Source organism: Carassius auratus, chromosome 9, assembly GCF_003368295.1.
Source record: "Carassius auratus strain Wakin chromosome 9, ASM336829v1, whole genome shotgun sequence".
Taxonomy (NCBI): domain Eukaryota; kingdom Metazoa; phylum Chordata; class Actinopteri; order Cypriniformes; family Cyprinidae; genus Carassius; species Carassius auratus.
The window spans coordinates 30,373,551-30,390,041 of record NC_039251.1 but is presented as its reverse complement, the minus strand read 5'-3'; the positions used below and the strand labels follow the sequence as shown (position 1 = coordinate 30,390,041).

The 16,491-nt window shown below is 39.2% G+C and overlaps 1 protein-coding gene across 6 annotated transcripts in view; it reads right to left on the bottom strand.

Moving 5' to 3' along the window:
- Positions 1–15,845, bottom strand: part of LOC113109005 (uncharacterized) — a 32,825-nt gene extending 16,980 nt beyond the window's left edge. For 4 of the 6 annotated variants that reach the window (XM_026272469.1, XM_026272470.1, XM_026272473.1 and 1 more), the window contains exons 1-8: positions 15,511–15,845; positions 14,169–14,690; positions 13,339–13,641; positions 12,009–12,563; positions 11,524–11,618; positions 11,283–11,333; positions 10,647–11,016; positions 10,391–10,522 (exon numbers count right to left, since the gene is read on the bottom strand). In XM_026272469.1, coding sequence (XP_026128254.1) covers positions 10,391–10,522; positions 10,647–11,016; positions 11,283–11,333; positions 11,524–11,618; positions 12,009–12,563; positions 13,339–13,641; positions 14,169–14,690; positions 15,511–15,604 — 2,122 coding nt within the window. In that variant the 5' untranslated portion in view covers positions 15,605–15,845. Of the gene's footprint in view, positions 1–9,927; positions 10,096–10,390; positions 10,523–10,646; positions 11,017–11,282; positions 11,334–11,523; positions 11,619–12,008; positions 12,564–13,338; positions 13,642–14,168; positions 14,691–15,510 lie in introns of those variants that run through there. The other 2 variants (XM_026272471.1, XM_026272474.1) reach the window with 2 other exon arrangements.
- Between the last annotated feature and the right edge of the window lie 646 nt (positions 15,846–16,491).

Here is a 16,491-nt window from a genome sequence, read left to right as displayed (position 1 = left end):
TATTTTTGTTTACATACATTTTTCTTAAAACAGAAGATGCTGGGAGAGTGTCATTTGGAAATGAACATATTCATCCACTAAAAAACAATAAAACTTTCAATATTCTCAATTCACAAACACTCTTAATGTAACAAGGGGGGGTTTATCTTTCACAGTATATCAGATTTGTTCTATATGTGTATTTAAAACCTTTTCAGAAAGTAATGAATATGTCGCTAACAGGGTTGACCAAGCACACACATTTAAATTAGTTATATGTAAAAATAATAATAATAATAATAATTTAGCCTGAGATGGCACGGCACATTTTACTGAGAGGTAAGGATCTACTTCATCCAAAAAGAGGCTTAAAGATTTACAAAACAGTACTTTGAAAATCAAACATTAAAAGTGGGAAATGGCACGTTTTCGTATAATGACCCATATATAAACATATTGCAATCACTCAGATAAAAATCACACTAAAATTATCAGCTTGGACTAAAACGGTTATGAAATTGTGGAAGATGTCAAGATGACGTTTTTGCCATGGTTAACAAACCTCAACATTCCTAAAAAATGCAAGCAGACTTTAATTACTGTAAATATGGTTGTTTATTGATAATGTTACTTTCAGCCATCTCTGGCGTTATTGCGGCTGCCAGTAAGCAGTCGTTTGTGCGCTACCCTTAGGCAAATAAATATTCGTACATCCTCATCAGTCACTGTAAAAACAGCAAAATATAACATTTAATGTTTGTAAATTTGTTAGCTTTCTCAAACATGTTTCAGTTTTGGTACTGTAAGCAACATCGTATACTGGCTAATAGATTTTTAAAATATTTAAAACTTAAAAGCTGTTAGGCTCAAACAAACCATGTAAAGAACGTCATATAAAGTTTAAAATCTCTAACTTAACCCTCTGAGGTCTAAGGGGGTTTGTCATGCCCTGACATTTGTGCTTTTTTCTGTGGCTTATAAACATCTAAATGGTTAAAGTCTAATATTACTGTTATCTAAATGTTGCTATAATAATTTGTGACCAGCATGTATATACATGATCGTGTTTTTGAGACAACAATGTTTATGCGTGAATAGCAACTTGAATCACTTGAATAAGGCCATAAAACACATACAGAAAATTGGTTCACGGGACTTTTGAGAACTGGATATTGTAGCCTAGAATTTTTCTTTCTAAATGATGTGAAAATCTTTTTTACTCACTCACAGAAAACAATTTTTCTAGTTTTCTACACTTTTTTTTTGTGTGTAGAAAGGGTCTATGCGAGAGGGCGTGAACTATCATGCATTATATTGTGATTTACATCTGAGAAGACAAAGGCCCACATAATGAGATGCATAATGAGCCTTTCAGTCAGCTGTGTGACTGAGAGGGGAGAGTTATAAGAAAAAATGTGAGGACAAAATAAATCTATATATTTTTATGTTTGTAGTTTATTTAGAATATATTTAATTATCCCACAAAATAATTTAATATTCACTTGCAAGTGCAGTTAAACTGTTTATTAGGAACAACCAAAGCTGAATTTTTAGCTTCATTACTCCAGTCACACGATCCTTCAGAAATTCTTCTAATATTTAGATTTTCTACTAAAAAAATAAATAAAACAATATTAATGTTGAAAAGAGAAGATAATATTTTTTTTGTAGTTTTTTTTTTCATATAAATTTAAAGAACAGCATTGTTTGTTACATTTGTTATATTTACATTTATTTATTACATTTATATTTACATCAAGCTTTTGAATGGTATCGAGTATATTGTTCTTGAACCTTCAAGTTTCACTTGATTATACATTTAGTCATGAATTATAGTTTGGAAAATGTCTAACTAGTAAAATGTTTACACGTTATGTGAAAACAAGTACAAGAATATAAATAAATAAATAAAAAGAGACATACTCATGTTTATGATCTCTGCTGAATAAAGCGCTTCATTCCTTTTTCTGAGGAAATCCAAAACTCAAATCCTGAGGTAATCCTCAGCACTTCTTCTTGGGATGAATTATGTCTTATTCATCTCAGCGCTAAGCAAACTGTAAAATAAAATAAAAAACTTGAAGAACGGTCTCGCTGCTTTGTTTTCTGTATGGGCCTTTACAAGCCGCAAGCTTCAAGTGAAATATTATAATCTCAATACCGCGTTCAGAGCGTGGGTGTGGTCGCATTAGATATATTGAAGGGAGACGTGAAAGACGGACATCGCATTGTTTTCATATGGATTACTTTTTCACAGAATATTTGTTTTCGGTAGCACTTATTTAGTTTAAAAGTGGACGTCAAGCTTTCTATAGATATATCTCTCATGTCTCTTCGTTGCGTATTCACTGAGTTACAGTTGATACGTTTCTAAATTAAGATCACCGCATATTCGAGCTGGACGTATGCTAGCAGGCTGCCTGCTCATAGGAGGACTTAATAAAGGCAGGTATCAACCGAGATGTGGTGATACACATGAATTCTGAGGTACCCAGCCCTCAGGGTAGAAGTTTCAGAAAGAAGGTTTTTCCTCAATGGAATTGGATAGGGAGGGGCTGTTGCGAGAATAACAAGTTTGGGGAACCTAGGGCTGGATACCGAACTTCGATGCCTTTATGGTATAGAACGAAAAACTTCGATACTATGAGTATCGAAAAATTATTTATCTTTCGGTTGCAAAAGCCAAGCGGCGTGTTTTTTTTTTTGTCAAGCGGCTGTGTCTGTGTGAGCTTGTAGCATACGTGCATTTAAGGACCTAAATTCGCCGTGATTGGCTGTCCACCATCACTTGACGTGACGGGGAGGATTTCTGAAGATACTCGCAGTCACACAACAACTTTGAATGAGTGAGCGCAAGCTCTGAATGCGCGCAAATTGTTTAAAACGCTTGAATCAGCAATATTTAGAAACAAGTGCAAACAATCAGCTACGATCCGTTTCACCCAATCAAACGAGTGAACAACACGAATCCACTTAGGAATTTTACATCACTACTCACGATAGCCCATTGGACTGGAAAACACAATAGCCCCAGGGACAGAAAATCAAGGGCAACTTTTTGGTCCCAGTCCGCCCCTGAATGGCGCACCCCTATCCAAAAAACACAACCAGTTGTATTAATGTTATCCTGAGTGAGTTTTTAATTAAGGTGAAAAATAAAAGTTTTGTGTTTAATGTATTTGTGTTGATGTTGAAATGGATTTTAAAACATATGGTATAGAAAAAAAGTATTGTTAGGAACCAGTATCGAAACAACTGAGGTATCGAAATTGGTACCAGATCAAAAGATTTTGAACAATACCCAGCCCTAGGGGAACCAGTTCGGGCCGGGCCAAAAAGGCACAACCATGTGGACCTGCTTCTCATCCTCCCTGATCTTGCACAATGTCTGTGCAAGAAGGCTCACTGGGGAAATGCATACTTGCTGCCCACAGCAGGCCCAGCGGCCAGCTGTGCGCCAGAGCGTCTATGCCAAGGGCGACCTTGTCAGGGAGTAAAACAACTGGCAGTGGGAATTTTCTGGAGAGGCAAACAGGTCTACCTGAGCATCTCGGAAGCGATTCCAAATCAGCTGAACCGACTTGGGGTGGAGTCTCCATTGCCCAGGTCGAGACTGCTGACATGAAAGATTGTCAGCTGCACGATTGAGCCTGCCCAGGATGTGAATGGCACGAAGCGACCTCAGAAGCTTCTGACTCCACAAGATGAGATGGCGAGCAAGTTGCGACAGGAGTGTAGAGTGCCCTGATGGTTGATGTACGCTACGGTCACAGTGTAGGCCTTACGGACCAGAATGGGCTTGTCCTTCGGCAGGGCCCTAAAGTGTTGCAGAGGAAGCTGTACTGCTAGTAAATCAAGGCAACAGACATGCCACTGAAGACGGGGTCCTGTCCAGGAACCCGACGCAGCATGCCCGTTGCACATGGCACCCCAGCCTGTGGCAAAGGCATCTGTTGACACCACAACATGTCTGGACACTGGTTCTAGGGGAACACCAGCCCGTAGAAATGAGAGGTCCAACCATGGGGTGAAGGTTCGGATGCAGACCAGAGTGACAGACACTCAGATCGTGCATTGTTGCCATGCCCATCTCAGGACTCGGTCGTGAAGCTATTGCTGAAGCGGTCTATTATGGAGCAACCCAAGTGATATAACTGCCGCTGCGGATGCCATATGCCCCAGGAGTCTCTAAAAACAGTTTCAGTGGAGCGCATGCTAATTCGTAAGCTGCCTGAACATGGCAACCGAGTCTATTTCCATAACGAGAAAAGAGATCCTCTGCACAGGGGAGTTTGCTCTTTTCCCAGTTGTCCCGAAAACCAGTTGCTTGATGGCCTCAGACTGGTTCTGAGCGGCAGAGAACTGCTGGGCAAAAATTTCCCCCATATAGCCGAAGAGGCCAGCCTGGGAGTTCGATCAGACTCCCTCATGTCTGCCAGGTTTAGCCATTGGTGGCGCATCTGAACCACCAAAGTGGACATCACCTGACCCAAGGAGCGCGCAGTAACCTTCGTCGCCGGAGAGCGAGGTCGGAAGCAGAGTGTGCCTCTTGCAAAACCCCTGGGTCAGCACTGCCCCAATAGAGCTCATTCACCACCTTGACCTGGTAGACCTGAAGGGTGGCCATGGATGCAGGGCAGAAGTGGCCTGACCCACAGCTCTGGAAGCCTTGGCCACAAACATGGATGAGAACTTACAGGCCTTGAAGGGAAGCTTGGGGCCACCACACCATGTGGAGGTGCTCTGTGGACACAGTTGCATCGCAGCAGAACGCTCAACTGGGGGTATCCCAGCATACCCATTGGCCGCTCCGCCATCGAGGGCAGTGAAGGCGAAGGAAGCACCAGAACGGTCTCATGCAGTTATGAACTGTTCACTTCCTGGTGCACCTCCGGGAAGAAAGAAACCAGAGGGTTAGAACCCAGGAACCAATCATCCAGCCTTGAGTGCTCGACACAGGGTGGAGGATTCCACTTAAGCTAGATTCTCTTTGCTGCCCAGGAAAGCGCAGCTGTCAGCTCGAGACTTGGGCAACAATCTCTCGAGGACTCAAGCCTGGCTTGTGATGTGGCGATGGACATTAGGTCTTCCTACCAAGCCCCGAATGAGATGTCAGGAGCCTGAGAGGGTCTAGCAAACTCATCAGGAAACTCAAGGGGCTGTGACGTGTGAGGGGGTGTGGCCCGAGGAGCCTGGCTCATTGGGGAAGCCCACACGGTAACACTCAGATCACCCTGGCCACCAGCCGAAATAGCCTTCTAACGAGAAGAGGAGCTAGCAGGGTGTGGTAGAGGGAACTCTATACCTTTTTAAGGTAATCAAGTCCTGATCTTAATGCAGAGATGGTCATGTCCCCACAATGAGAACATGAGTCATCCATGAACACAGTCTCAGCGTGCTGAAAGCCCAGACACGTGACACAGCGATCATGGCCGTCACGAAGAGCCAAATATCGACACACAGGTGAAATGACATCTTTACCACAGAAAAGACAAAGCTCTTTCAGTGGCACTGAAGCACTCAGGGGAACACGGGAGCTCAATGCAGGAAGCTCAGACGAACTGCTGAATCACGCTGTCACACCAACACCAGCTGACTAACTTGAAAACACTCCGGTGAAAGCAGCAAGCGATGTGCTCGACTCCAAAGCGAAAGCTTGAATGCGAGTTGCTTGCTTTGCTCCTTATATACCCACACAGCGGGGCAGAGCTCGCAATGCCAATCCCGCAGAACAAGGTACACTGTGTACCATTGGCTCGTTTTGTTACCACTTGAAGGTCATTGTGCTCTCAGGCAAGAACCCATTAGTTAGTCTCTTTCTGACATAACGTAGAATGTGACTGACTGAAAGGGAACAAGGGAGCTGACTTGAGATGCACCTGTCATCTCAGACGGCCACTGGGACAAGACCACAAGGAACCAGTTGAGTCTTCTGCACAATCTGACTTATTATAATCTTCATGTACCCACAGCTCAAACTAATCTAGATAAAACTACTTTTGAATATGCTGCACCATCAGACTGGAACTCTCTTCAAATGAAATTGCGGCTAAATCAGTTGGTACCTTTTAGTAAATTTAAAACACTTTTGGTGCATTGGAAAATGATTTAATGATTTGCAAATGCTTCTAGTGCTGTATTTTACTGATATCTTACTGTTGTGATGTATTGTTGTTTGTCATATGTGTTTTTATATAACTTTTATATTACAGGAGTGTCTTGGCCAGGACACTCCTGTAAAAGAGATTCTTAATCTCAGTGAGGTTCTCTCCTGGTTAAATAAAGGCAAAGAAAAGACTTTGCTGCAGCCTGGAATTGAACTGCTGGTTTCTTCTGGCCAGAGAAGAACTGGCCCCCTGACTGAGCCTGGTTTCTCCCAAGGTTTTTTCTCCATTCTGTAACCAATGGAGTTTTGGTTCCTTGCCGTTGTCGTTTATCTTTGGAACACAGTTCAAGGGTGCTTTCACGCCTGCCTCATTTAGATTGGTTGAATCGTACCAGAGTTTGTTTCTCCCTTTGGTGCGGTTCGATTGGGCAGGTGAGAAAGCAGCAATCGCACTCGGGTGCGGACTAAAAGCAGACCAAACAAGCGTACCGAGACCTGCTTGAAGAGGTGGTCTCGGTACGCTTTCAAACGAACTCTGGAGCGGTTCGTTTGTGGTGAGAATGTGATCCGACCTCGAACAGACCCAACTGCAAAAAGTACTGATCATTTTTGGACTAAACCAGCTGCCGTAGTCCGCGCTTCATTACGGAAATGTATTTTTTGCATATTGTGGTGTATACAAACAATGTAATAGATTATGGCCAGGGACAAAACCCGCCCGTGTAGTTGTGTTGTCTCCGTGTTGTTTGCTGGCTTTTTCTCTTATGTTTGAATTTTCCCACACATAAATTCTGACCAATCGAAAAGCAGTTTAGGAAATACGTCATGGCCAATGAGTGATGTAGATGTTGTCATGTGACTACATCTTGGTTCGTTTCAACTGGTACGGACCAAAGCAATCAGTGTGGTGTAAAAAAGGAACCAAAAAAGCTGAAAAATGCTACAAAGTATAATTGTTTGCCCTTGGTTCGGACCAAATGAATCGAACTAGAGATGTGAAAGCACCACAAGATATTTTAGATTTTGTCTGAGAGCTCTCAGTCCCTCCATTGAAACTGTGTCCAGAAAGGCAAGAAAAACATCAAAGTAGTCCATGTGACATCAGAGGGTTAGTTAGAATTTTTTAAAGCATCAAAAATACATTTTGGTCCAAAAATAGCAAAAACTATGACTTTATTCAGCATCGTCTTCTCTTCCGTGTCTGTTGTGAGACCGAGTTCAAAACAAAGCAGTTTGTCATATCCGGTTTGCGAACGAACGATCTTTTCGAACCAGTTCACCAAATCGAACTGAATCATTTTAAACTGTTTGTGTCTCCAATACGCATTAATCCATAAATCACTTAAGCTGTTAACTTTTTTTAATGTGACTGACACTCCCTCTTGAGTTCAAACAAACCAATATCCCAGAGTAATTAATGTACTCAAACTGTACACTGACTGAACTGCTATGAAGAGAGCCAGATAATGAACAACAGACTGACTCGTTCAGTTAACAGCTTAAGTCATTTGTGGATTAATGCTTAATGGAGACGAGAACCATTTCAGACGATTCAGTTTGATTTGGTGAACTGGTTCAAGAAAGATCCGGTTACATCGAGCGATTCGTTCGCAAACCGGATATCAGTGAAATGTTGAGTTTTTAACTCGCTCACAACAGACATGGAAGAGAAGACAATGCTGAATAAAGTCGTAGTTTTTGCTATTTTTGTACCAAAATGTATTTTTGATGCTTCATAAAATTCTAACTGACCCTCTGATGTCACATGGACTACTTTGAAGATGTTTTTATTATCTTTCTGGACATGGACAGTATACCGTGCACACAGTTTCAATGGAGGGACTGAGAGCTCTCGGACTAAATCTAAAATATCTTAATCTGTGTTCCGAAGATGAACGGAGGTTTTACGGGTTTGGAACAACATGAGGGTGAGTTATTAATTACATAATTTTCATTTTTCGGTGAACTAACCCTTTAATATCCATTGATATTGTCGACTCGAAAATTGCATTAAAAAATCTATGTTGCTGAGTGGCACCTGGCAGCTAGTTTTGGTATAACGCCTAAAATAAATTATATGAACCTCATTTTTTTTAAATATCACCTTCAAATTTGGAACACAACTTATTTAGACATGTTCATGGCCCTAAATGAGAAAAACTTTTTAAAAATTCTGAAAGAAAAAAATAACTTAAATAGCATTTCATGTACACTGAAAATAGAAATGATAGCTCACTTTTAACATCTGGGACAGAGAAAGTCTTTTTCAGCACTGAAAATAATGAGAAAAAGCTCCTTCTTGCCCATTCCAGGGTAGTAAAACACCAACATAACAACATATACCCAATAAATATATGTAATCTTGGTCTGTAGAACCAGAATTACAAACTCCTGATTTATGCCATATGTGACCCTGGACCACAAAACCAACAAGATTGTTTACATCTCAGTTTCATTTCAAATGACCAATTCTTTGCTGTGGGCTGAAGGCAAACAACATTTCAAACTTCAAAAAAATGTCTTCAACTACTAGTTTTTACTGTGATATAAGAGGAAAGAAGGTTATTTTACTTTTTTTTATGAAAATGTGTTTTAAGTTGTGATTTACCACCACTGGCACATCATCGGACCTATGGTCATCGTGACCCCTAGAGGTGTACCCCCACTTAACACTGACATAGCCTGAGTGTTAGGTGGCGAACTTTTAATTCTGATGTCCTTTTATTATTATATTACTCACAATGTGTGAAATATCCTTGCCCAGTGTAACTGACAAATTGTTTAGCTCTAGGTATTCTTGTTGATTTACAACTGCACTATAGTGTAAACACACAAAAAGTATGATACTGTGCATTCATGTAGTCTGTTTAATGTTAAACAGCATTTTGTATACCAACAATGTGATTATTTCTAATAATCAGATTAAGGACTAACTTGTGGTAAGAAATTTAGAAACAAATCTCTACACTCCCATTCCCATGCCATTTACATTATTTTGATTATTCGTTATCTTTACCCATACCCCACAAGCACAAATGATAAACAGTTGTCAATACAAAATAAGCTAAGTGGGTAGATCTCATCATCTATTGTCATTTATACTCCTCACTGTACTTCAGATAATTAGGTGAGAATGATATTCTGGTTTAAGTCAAAAACATTGTATTTTTTAACACAGGAAAGTCATTAAAACAATAATACAATGTAAATATTATTATATTTTATTAAACATGTATAATTTTAATATATATATATATATTATACTGTTTAGATTTGTTGGTCTAGAGGTTTTTTCTTTTTATAATGTGAAGAATCATGGATTTATGAATCCAAAATATTTAAGATAATAATTGTTGGGTAAGTGGTCTATTGTAATAAAATGACTCCACCCTCAGTACCTGATCTAATGTCAGCACCTAAACTAATGTACATCTGGTGGCCAGTAATATACTGTAAAATGTTTACTGGGTCCTCCCTCGAAATTTTCTGTCAAATTCCTTTAAATTACTGTTTAAATTAAGCTATGCCTGGATTATTTCATCTGTGGCAAAAGGCCCCTAAGGATTCACCCCGAACCTTCAGTATTAGGCCTATTTGTCTCTAGACTGCTACATTCTCTTATTCTCGATTTAGTTTTTCTCCAAAGTGCACAATTATCTATGATTTTTGAGAAAAACCAAATACTAGAATCTTGAAAAATTTGTCTTGGCAACATGTATAGTATAGTCTACATAGTAGGTTTAATATTCAATGCCACGGGTGAAAGGTGAAAGTCCGGTCTGCAGTAAAGTGCTGTCTGCCAGCTATTCTCTACAGATGAATGATCTGTTGTTGTTTTTTAATGAAGAGGTGATTAGTATCTGCCTTCCCTCAATCTGTTACACAACCTGCCTCCTGAGCCTCTGGCTTCCCTCAGTCCAGCTTAAACCACTGATGTTCTAAAATCTGCTCTAACGTTGGTCTCTTAGTTTGATGCCAGACCAGACACTGCTCTATCAGATCTTGAAACTCTGTACAAGTTTTCAAAGAGGAAAAAGCTGGTTAGTCATGTATGCTCTTTATGAAAACATAGCAAAGGCATGTAGTCATGTATGAAAAGCTTCTGAAAAACATAGTATTTCATACTGTATTCAATTCTAAGCAGGGACAATCTCCTGTGTGTTACACTTTTTGCACTTTAAATACAAATTTTTAGGTATTCTATCTATCAGTTTTCCCTTTAATATTTAGTAGCTGAGAAGTTGAACACCCTGATATGGTGCCAAGAATTTATGTGTGTATTATTGTTGTGTGCTGTTGTCTCACCACTGGAGAAACTTGGTATCAAAGGATGACGTGATTTGGAGAGAAAAACACTTATGGGCTGGTCTCTGCTAACTATCTCCAAAAGTACCATAGCCAAAGACCAGACTGTTGATTCAACCGCCTCTTGATAATCTGTATAGGAAGCAAGAGATTAACAGAGCTCTGTCATTTCATTTGCTATGAGCAATTAGTCTACTTTGAGATAATAAGCTTTGAATCACATTTTTTGACATATTATAGCATTACATCAACTCACCTTCAGAGCAAGACATGTTAATACGTTTGCTACAGCTGAAGTCTATTAGTTTGAGCTGCAGTGTCTCTGTGTTGACCAGCATGTTGTCCGTCTTGATGTCATTGTGTAAGATGCCCCGTTCAATGCAGTGTTTGGCTGCAAGCACCGCTTGCCGCATTAAACCACGTGCCACAGATTCATCCAGACAACATCCATGGCACATGGTAAATTCCAGCAAGGTCTGACATGGATGTGGATATTCCATAACTATGACGAACTGATGTGTCTGATCAAACCACTCGATCATTTGTACAATGTAGGGGCTTTTCGGAGGTGCGCACACCATCACATTCATAACCACTTCTGACAGCAGACGTTCTGTAGATCCAGGCTGGAAAAACGAATTTTGACAAAAAGTTAGCTTGACCTTTCACTTCTGTGTGTAATATTCACATTGAGATACAGCAGAGTCTAAAAGTCTGAGAACACCATTGAAAATGCTTCTTCTTGTCACTATTTCCCATTATAAACTACACTATAGTCAACAGTTTTTCAAAAAAAAAAATTTGTTTCAATCTGTTCACAGAGTTTTTTAACCCAAATGTGCAATAAATGTAAGTATACAGTACTTCTTAATATATTGTCTTGCCAACTTACCACATTAATAAAGCTGTTCCATGGCTTCTTACGTATGCATTTGATAGCAACCTGCAAAGAGACAAAATCGTTTTAAACATGTTTGATCAAAATAATCTGCAATTATCTCTGTTAATTTTTCCTTAAAAATAAAAATATGGAATATAAAATGAGTACAAAATAAAGATGAAGTAAAGAGACAAAGACAAAACTAAAATACACAAAATGGTAAAAAAAAAAAAAAAAATCAGGAGTAGTTTACCTTCTGGCCACTAAATCTGTGAGTCCCCTTATACACAGAACCAAAGGCTCCCTGTCCCAACTTCACTCCCATATCATAACGGGAGGAAAATGATGCTGAAAAAGAAAACATGCAGAAAGAAAAGATGAGAACTACTTTGTTTTGATTATCTTACACTAACTCAGCAGACAGAGAAGTTATTCAGATAATGTGGCTTTTATAAACTGTATTCCATGCATTAGCTAAGAGCAGACTATAAAGGCAATCAGGGAACCAGGAAAATAATGACATACAACGAAGTATGTGGTTCAAAACAAACTCTGTCCACTAGAATGCCACAGGATTAATTTTGAATACCAAACAAGGAATTAAGATACATGTCAGGAGCATAAATAATTTATACGTTCAGTAGGAACAAATATGAAAAAGTAATGGAAAATAAAATTTTTACAAAAATACAACAAATAAAACTACAGCTATTATAGAAGTAATGACAGTAGACTCACCTGCAGTTGGCCAAAAACCAGATAGGACTGGGACATGTTTTTGTTTAGAATTGTCCAGATCAGTGTCAGGTGTCCGCCTGCAGCTGCATGAACCAGAGGCAGATGACGGCTCGGGATCAATCAGATCCACAGCAGCTGTCAGAACGAGACTGGAACCTGGAATGGGTTTTAGCTCAGGAACATCCAGACCCATGTCAGACCCATAGACTGGCATTATCTCCTGACTGGATGGTCCTGGGACAGATGTCAACTCAACTACAAGACCAGCTGGGCCTGGGTCAAGTGTTAAGTGTGACTGAAGGCTGAATGGATCTGGCTTAGAATCAGGTGGATTTTGGTTGGCCATGACTGTCACCTCGAAACAAGATGGACCTGGATCATTCCTTGACAACCACAAGGGACCAGATAGACCTGGCTTGAGGTCCACTTGATCCCAATGAACTACTGGCTCAACTCGACATGAATCTGGGGCCAAGGAGGGAAACTTAACAGTCCTCCATGTTCGCTGAAAGAATGCTTGAATCTCTTTCTTCATCCTGATTTTTCTTTGTTTTTCTGCATACAAAGAAAAAGAACAAGAAATTTCCACCAGAAACTGTACGTCCATTACTGAGGTTAGACATCATGAACAAAGAAGAACACTGAGTGAATAAAGTTCGGTGGGAACCTTGGTAAAGTTGTACACTTTAACTCGATCATTTTGCTAAAGATCCACATTAAATTAATTCTAAACTTGTATGGGATGTTTAAGCTCTGACATTGGTGGCATGTCATACTATGTTTTTGTATTTTGTCCCTTAGAAATAAACATCAGGCTCTATTAATTTAATTATAAAAGCAGTACTAGATCCTCACATCCTACTGTACATGCAAATACTGATCAATTTCATGAACATAAATACAAACTAGACAGAAATGAAAAAATTTGTAAGATTTGACAGAAAAAAAAAAGTTACAAATAAGTGCTGTCAAACGATTAATCATATCCAATATGTATATATATATTTACATAGTATATGTTTGTGTACTGTGTATATTAATTATGTATATATAAATACACACACATACAGTATGTATTTTTAAAATATGTCCATATATATACATGTATATTCTTATTTTATATAAATACATTTAATATATAAACAACATTTTTCTTGAATATATACATGCTTGTGTTTGTATACATGATATACACAGTGTACACTACATACATATATTATATTATGTAAACAAAAACCTTTATTTTGGTTGTGATTTATTGCGATTAATCATTTAACAGCACTAGTAAAAATACAAGTAGACAGTAGACTAATAATGACAGCAGACTTACCAACAGGTGGCTCATAACCAGACTGATGTGGGGCAGGCATTGGCTCATTATTCAGTTTGGATGGGCCTGGGACAGGTGATGGCTCCAGATATGTTGGCTCAGCATTAAGTGTCAGCCTCTCAAGGCTGAATAAATCTGGCTGGAGATCTGAATTTTCCTGTTGAGCCACTGGGTCAATGGCAAATGGATCTGGAGCCACTTTGTTGTCTCTTTGGCAACAGAGAGCAGCACACTTAACAGCCCTCCATGTTCGGCGGAAGAATGCACAGATGCCTTTCTTCTTCCTCTTTGTTGATTGTTGTTCTACAACAAATAAAAAATTAAATAAAAAAAAGAAGAAGAAAGAAATAGAAACGTAAATTAAAATTAGAAACCGTAAGTCAAATACTGAGTATAGACATCATTAAGAAGGAAGAACACTGGGTAAATACAGATGTTAGATGAGATAACTGCTAAAATGGACATGTACTGTATGTTTAATCATATTGTGACTTTCTCATAATGAAAGAATATACATTAAGTTCAATCTAAATTAAAAGGGATGATGCAAAAAAAACTTGTGGTTTTTCGTGCAATCTTGACACTAAATTTCACTTGTCCTTTAAAAGTACAATACAAGATAAATATACTGAATACTAGTAAAACCACATCCTAAACTAGAATTAAACTAGAACTATATCCATCAATTCCCCGTGCTACATGTTGAATATTATAAAAGGTATTATACATTAAGTTAGGAGCATATTATTAATTGGGCATAAGTGTAAAAGACCAGACAAGTAGGTGAAATGAAAATCCCAAATGGAGACGAAAAATGACAGTAGACTTACCAACAGCTGCCTCAAAACCAGATGGACCTGGGACAGATGATGGCTTGGGCTCGGTTAGATCCATGTCCGGTTTCATCTCAATACTGGATAGACTTGGTATAGGTGTTACATCAAGACTAGATAGTCCTGGGACATTCATTGTCTCAGAAACCAGTTTGGATAGACCTGGATCCAGTGTTAACTTTAAATCGAGGCTGGATGGACCTGGGACAGGTGATGGCTCTGGATCAGCCTGATCACTGTCAGATATCACCTCAAGACTGGATGGTTCTGAGACCAATGACCCATCAGGATCAGCCGGATTGGTGTTAACTGTCAGCTCCAAACCAGATGGACATGGATCGATTGATAACGCCCATTCAAGGCCAGATAAACCTGGCTGGAGATCTGCTGGATCATCGGATGGAAATGGGGACAATATTTCTTCCCTGTAGCAGTGTAGGGTGCAAAGCTTTAAAGCCTTCCCAATTCGCCGGAAGAATGCATGGATGCGTTTTGTCTTCCTCTTTCTGGTTTGTTTTTCTAAAAGAAAAGAAGAAACAAATAAATAAAAAGGTAAAAAGAAATTACTACGTTACCAGAAAATTCAAGCCAAATTCTGAGGTATAAACCATAGAAAAAAGAACAATGGATGAATACAATGGAAGTTAATGAAGTGTGACACTTACAGGTGTGCTGTATTAGATTAAATTACTATATGTCAGAATTTATTTTCAGTTTTTTTTACTATTATTAATTCTATTTATTTAGAATAGAGTTTTCATTTATATTTTCTAGACCCCTTAATCGCCTACGTCACTATGACGTCACCGCTCTAGCTGGAGGCAAAACATAAGGCAGAACTCATAGCAGGTGCGCTAAAAGTTTGAGGTTTTGGCTTTAACATGTCTTCTTGTTGGGTTTTTGTCTGCCAGAATAGAAGGAACAGCACTTTTGCCGGATCCCGGCAGACATTCCTTCACAGAAATCAAGAAGACGGTTGAATGCAATACGGCTTAAAGACTGGACGGAGAATATCATAAATAATGCTCCTGCTTGCAGTGCATACTTCATATCATGTAAAATAATATATGCATAATATGAACTAGTGTGTTGGTTTTATCTAGCAAATCAGCAATTAAAAAAAAGAGGCTGTCACGGTCCCGCAGAGTCAGGGACTGTACATATTCGGACAGTTTCGATCCTTATTCTGCATCCATGTTTAATAAATGCCTCCTAAAACGTGCTAGTTTACGCTTGTCAACATTGCATCCGCGCCTCTTTTTGTCTCCAACTAAGCCACGCCCACCCGGAGACGTTGCAATGTTTACAAACTTTTAAGGGCTCTACCGTTATTCCTAACCTGTTGGGCGGTTCTCCATAGCGGCTGCTGTGGGAGAAGCCTGTTGTTCTGAAGAGCTTTTTCCTCCAGCTGTCTGTGGAGAGTCACTCATCATCAGCTGAACATCTGCTGATACTGAGCTGCTGAAGTAGAGCTCCACTGACTCTAACGCAGGAGAAACGCGTGTTGACTGTGTCGCTGTCAAACTTGCTGAATTTTTTGTCAACTGTCCGTCTGGATAGACTTCGAGTCTCTGCTCAGGTGAACGTCTTCGCTTCTGCTCGGAATCTCACTGAACTGAAGTGATCTTCAGAGCGCGCGGGTGTACAGTTTATACCATGTGACGTCATAATATAGTGACGTTCTCTCGGGGAGGAGGGGGCGGGGCGTGTTTCACTGAAGCGCGCCACGCCCCTAGGTCGTTTATTTACTCGTGTTCGACTTATAATACTGTGTTTTAACGTCTCGGCACCTCTGTACATTCAGGGGGCAATTATTTAATACTATCGAGTGATGCTCTTTTTAGCGCATAAAGGCCTATAACAAAAGTTTGGCATATAACCAAATTGTTACATAAGTGTAACAGAGAACTTCATAATAATAATTAGTTTTAACTATTTTTAGTATTAAAATAAAATGTAAATCTGTAAATTATTGAAAGTGATTATTCCCATAGCCATTAGTCACATAGATTTATATATATATATATATATATATATATATATATATATATATATATATATATATATAGAATATATTTAAATATTTGATTTGATTGGCCACTTTTTAATATTTTTCACATATATTAAACATATGTTAATACATATTGTTACAACCCGTGAGGTCTGTGTGTGTTTTGTGTGTTGGTGTTTTCTGTCTCTATTCAGCAGGTGTCCCATATCTTGAGGTTGACGAGGTGAGAATCCCGCAGCTGAAGTGGATCAGTGGCAATTAGTAAGGGTGTATAACTTGAGCCAGTGAAGTGCTCTTGAGGTGTTCTCT